The 5,075-nt window shown below is 42.1% G+C and overlaps 1 protein-coding gene across 1 annotated transcript; it reads right to left on the minus strand.

The window, feature by feature from the left end:
* Positions 1-1,775: 1,775 nt before the first annotated feature.
* Positions 1,776-4,771, minus strand: LOC149811567 (70 kDa peptidyl-prolyl isomerase-like). Its single transcript, XM_089992875.1, has 11 exons — positions 4,549-4,771; positions 4,381-4,458; positions 4,209-4,289; positions 3,453-3,647; positions 3,200-3,316; positions 2,984-3,156; positions 2,772-2,894; positions 2,525-2,671; positions 2,180-2,307; positions 1,936-2,125; positions 1,776-1,832 (listed from the first exon to the last, which is right to left on the minus strand). Exons 1-11 carry the CDS (start codon positions 4,769-4,771, stop codon positions 1,776-1,778), a joined length of 1,512 nt encoding a protein of 503 aa, XP_089849001.1.
* Positions 4,772-5,075: the final 304 nt, after the last annotated feature.

Here is a 5,075-nt window from a genome sequence, read left to right on the forward strand (position 1 = left end):
CAAGGGAAAACGGGGCTCCGCCCTGCCTCACCTCTTTTGGACAAGGGATGGATCATGGAGGACATGAAGCCGGGATGGAGGTTAAAATCAAAACCTGTGCGAGGATGGAGGCGGGGATGGACTTACCCCACCCCACCCCGTCTCCAATCCCGGCCTTACCCCACCCCACCACATCCCTGATCCTTCTTTAGTGATGGCAGTGGACCCAAGGGAAAATGGAGCCCTGACCCACCTCACCTAGTTTGGACCGGAGATGGAGGACATAAAATGGGGATGAAGGTTAAAATCAAGACTTGTGCGAAGATGGAGGGCAAGATTTTGAGACGGGGTGGGGGTGGAAACCTTGTCCTCCGCCCCCGCCCGGTTCCATTGTCATCCCTATGCATCTCACCAAATGCGGACCAAGGTGTGAAACAATTGCATCCTAAACACTCATTCAAATGAGTGTGTCCAGGATAAAAGAGTTCCCCAATGCAAATCGGTCTTTAGGGAACAATTTCATAAATGTCAGGATCGATAGGAATATCTATCGATCAACAAATCAGGTTTGGGTGGAATACCTAGCCAAATCCAAATCTGATCAGATTCAAAATTCAGATTCAGAATGTAGGTTTGCATGCTAATTCAAAGTCCCAACTGCATCTGAATCTCCAAGATAAACCAACAAGATTAGGTATAGCACATATCTGATTAGCTAATCAAATTTTAATCGATATTACCTTTTTCCATCTGACTCCAAATCTGAGTCCATTGAAGCAATTTCAGGTAGCTCATGTCCATTAGACTTCACATTAAAATGCATCCACTGAACAATCTAACTTGATAGAGATCGCCTAGCTCATTTCTCACAGTAGTCATCATGGCCTCATCTCGACGAGGCATATCTGTTGACAACTAGATTGACCCTCTCTTTGTGGCTTATCTAGATCTATTGATCTCTCTGCGGGTTGATTTCTTATCAACCCTGGCCTTAGTTGGGTTATTAATAACTTCAATGCTATTTTCTCACATTTCCTTCAAAAAAAAAATCCACGGTTTACCATTTTCCTGTCCAGCCCTGCATTTATTTGCAACCATATGAGATCTTGGAAAAACCAAAACCAAATAAAATGAATCTTGAAGGGGTCTAACCGAATCTGCCAATAGTCAGTCTCCTTCATTTTCCCATTCCCGGTTTGCCATTTTCCTATTGCCTTAGATCATGACCAAGAAATCCAAACATGAAACACAGCCTTAAAAGCTCATCAAGGGACGTAATCATGAATCGATTATCAACTCATCATACAACAAACACCATCTGCTCTGACTCAGAATACGGATTGAAGATGTATAATCAAGCAAAGATGGCGAACAAGGCTATCAACCAAAATCACAAAACAATCACCATCAGTTTTTCAATACAAGAATTAACTATGTATGATCAAGCTATAGTGGTAAAGGCATCTTTTTAACTTCCAATTAAGTTCTAGGATAAAATCTATCTAATGTCAAACATCATCGGTTTTTCAATACAAGAACTATGTATTGATCAAGCTAAGGCATCTTTTTAACTTCCAATTAAGTTCTAGGATAAAATCTACTTAGATTTGGCACCATCTAATATATGTCGCCTCCATTATTTTCCACAAGAACTTTTACATGACCACTACCTCAAACACATTATGGTCACACAGTTCTCCTCGAAATAAGGCCCCACGTTAGAAACTGAAATACGTTAGAGACAGGAAATGGACCAACCCTCCATGGTGTGGCAGATTTCGCTCCCACCGACTTTGTTACACAGCAGGTGCATCGACGCTCATTTGTTCAGCCCCTTGTTGTTTTGCAGATTTCTGCAACAAAATCAGCATCAACATTAAGTGGGAGATTAGAGTTCTGAATGCAAACAACATAAAACCAGTAAAGAGAATAACGTAATTGGTTCGACATCCATACATTGGCCTCAATTTCTTCAAGTTTGCTCATCCTCGCAAACATGTTCCCGTAAAACTTGGCCTCCTTCTTCTTGTATTCCTTCATCTTTTCCTTCAGTGTTCTGTATTCCAACTTCACATCCCTAAAGAAGACAATCACATTTGAATAGGAAACTGAGAATTTACCAAGGTCACCCCACCCGTAGCATGCCCTGTAATATGCCACAAAACAGACAGAAAACAGCTCATAAAAGTATTTTTTTTACCTGGTATCAGGATCGATCTCCAGTGCCTTCTTGATATCAATCTCTACCAAATCAAGATCTGTCATGTTAATGTAAGCCTGCGACCTCCTATACAAAGCTTTCACATTCCTGCTCTCAAGCTCTAGGACCTGCAACATTTCATTCTCCTTAACATCTTGACTATCACAAAGTGTGGATCAAACCACTACTAAACCATATAGGCCTTCCATCTGAAGGGAAGGCTCAACGGTGGTAAGCATAACTAGTGCAGCCAACGCCAAAGGCCGCAGACCAACAAACAAGAAGGGCTATAGCCCATTTGTGAAATACTATCCACCCAAGAAAGAAAGATCAAGTTTCACCAACCTTGGTGCATAGCTTCTCAGCTTGCTTGTAGTCCTTCAACTTGAGCTTGCACGCTGCATTGTTGAGATTGCAAGAGACCTTGAGAACCTTGGTTTGTTTTTTCTCTTCCTCACCGAATGAGGAATCATACTCAATATATTTGTTAGCCTGCATAAATTATGCAAATTAGCCTACGCAAGCCAAGCACATAGAAAGTGAAGCCTAATATTGTGGAAAGAAAAGAAACTGTAAAAAGGAATATCCATACCTTCTCATATTTCGTTGATGCTCTCAGGTATTTACCCTGCTTGAACAATACATTGCCTTCTTCCTTCTTCTGCCGAGCAGCTTCAATCTTCTCTGGTGTACTCATATCCCACGACTCTTTTCCCTGAGAAGACAAGAACCGAGATAAAACACCATCTTTTATATGAGAATTAGCAAATAAACAGATGACAAACAACATAAGATTCTACCAACCTTGACAAAGGATACAAGCTCGACTTCATAATATACTGTGGAGTTGGCAGGTAGAGTGGCCAATTCCTGCTTTGATTCAGATCCGAAGGCATACTCAGGAGGGATTGTTACGAGACCAACCTCCCCCTTCTTCATGGTCATCACAGCTCTGTCTAAACCCTCAATAACTTGCTCTGTTCGGAACACAGGTTTCACCATCAGTCAATGATAGTTCACCATTAATCATAGTAACTGTTCTACAGTTATTTGTGCTCAATCTCGTAAAGCAGAGCAGTTCTTCATGTCCCTTCTTAATGAACACAGTACCATCAGATAGCTTCCCCGTTAGCCTGACTGTTAAATTCAATGAGAATAGAAATAGGATCAGCGTCAGCCCAAACCATGCAAACAAAAAGTTCTCTTTTAACAAAAAAAGAAGAAGGAACATGCATGCCTCGAGCACACGACTTTTGTGAATACAGAGATTTACCTTTCACTACTGCACCCTCATTGGGACGCTCAAAACCTTCACCTTCCACGAGAATCCTCTTTAGCACTTTCTTATCTTCAGTAACTTCAGTGACAGTCTTCCATGAAACCAGTTCAAGCTCAATGTTCAGCATAGCATTGGGAGGAACAACACCTTCTTCACCAGCAGCAGGCCTTCCTTTCTCCCCGAATGCATCTACAGTTCACAAACAGATAAAGTAATCATGGCTACCCATCAAGAAGCCCAACTCCATAGGCCTAACATCTAGGGAATCAAACTAAACCTGCCTTTCAGACAACACAGACCTACAGACGCAGGAAACTTCGTACCTCCATGAGACCCTCGCTTAATATCAGCGCTGATCTCAAAAGAGTCGAATTCAAAAAAGAATAATTGCAAACATATGGAATCAATCTCACGCCTCTACTGTTACGATAACAACAGAACCAAGATCAACCTAGTCAATGATGAGCCGACTTTTGCAGTAATGCCAGGGAAAGTCGAGGTAAAGCTGAGGCTAATCAATCTTAAGAGCATTACTGCACGACCCCAAACTAATCATGCTTGCAATGCAGGATGAGCTCAAGCTCGAGGTGTTGCACCTCCAAATATGGTGTCCTTTCTCAAAACCACAAGCTGGTCAAACTATTACTGCGCACAACCCAGTAAACCTTAAGGCTTCCCTCAGCTTCAAAGTTCTACATGACTTCACTATGAAATTGTACAAGCTTCAAGAAAGGAACTAAGAAAGCTTACACTGAGGCTTGACAGTGAGAAGCACTTTTTCTCCCTTGTTCATCGTCTTCACGGCCTTAGACAATGCAGGACAGAAGTATCCTGATTCAAAAGCCACGTGATCACAGTGATAACAACAAGAATTTGTTCATAAGACAATTGACGGACAATAGTCTGCAATATGTGCACTAACCATCTTTAACAGTGAATTCAACTCCCTCATCAGATTTGGACACCACAGTTCCGTTTTCAAGCTTGGCTTCATATTTTACTGCAAACACAGAACAATAGTTACAAATATACAGAAAACCAATCATAAGAGAAATAGAGCATCGCAAGATAGTTGCAGGCACAAGCTTACCCAACACTTCGTCAGCATCTTTTGGGTTCTCCCATTTCTCTCCTTCTTTGAGGATCTTCTTAAAGATACCACCATCCTTGCATATGTCTTTCACACTGACCCAGGAGAGCAGCTCAACGTCAAATTGGAGGGTGGCATTGGGAGGGATGGTCGGAGACGAACCGGATTCTCCGTACGCAAGCTCAGCAGGGATGGTGAAGATGGCATTCTCTCCCTTCTTCATGGTCTTGATACCAATATCCCATCCCTTGATCACTTGGCCTGTAAAAGGACCCACGGAAACCCCAGTCAGGAACCCTACGTGCAAATACAACTCACATAAAGCATTGAAGGAAAGAAAACAGTAAAGCTTCCAAACAGGAGGTGCGCTATGTGACAAAGGATAAATGGCCGAAACCCTTAAGATGATTAGGTATGTGAAACAGTAACTAAAACGAGGAACAAGCAAGCGAGCCGACAAACCCAGCATAAAAGCTTCATGTGTGAAGGCGTTGCCTTCTAAAACGATGAATGTGTCAACTGCTGAT

This window comes from Nuphar pumila, chromosome 17 (assembly GCF_984573655.1).
Source record: "Nuphar pumila chromosome 17, dmNupPumi1.hap1.1, whole genome shotgun sequence".
Classification (NCBI taxonomy): Eukaryota; Viridiplantae; Streptophyta; class Magnoliopsida; order Nymphaeales; family Nymphaeaceae; genus Nuphar; species Nuphar pumila.

Excerpts from the sequence above, each read along its gene's own strand:
- LOC149811567 (XM_089992875.1), bottom strand. The coding sequence starts at position 4,771 with ATGAAGAAGGGAGAGAATGCCATCTTCACCATCCCTGCTGAGCTTGCG. Across the intron at positions 3,157-3,199 it reads AACAGTTACTATGATTAATG|AGCAAGTTATTGAGGGTTTA; the intron begins GTGAACTATCAT and ends TGTTCCGAACAG. Across the intron at positions 2,672-2,771 it reads CATCAACGAAATATGAGAAG|GCTAACAAATATATTGAGTA; the intron begins GTATGGATATTC and ends TAATTTATGCAG.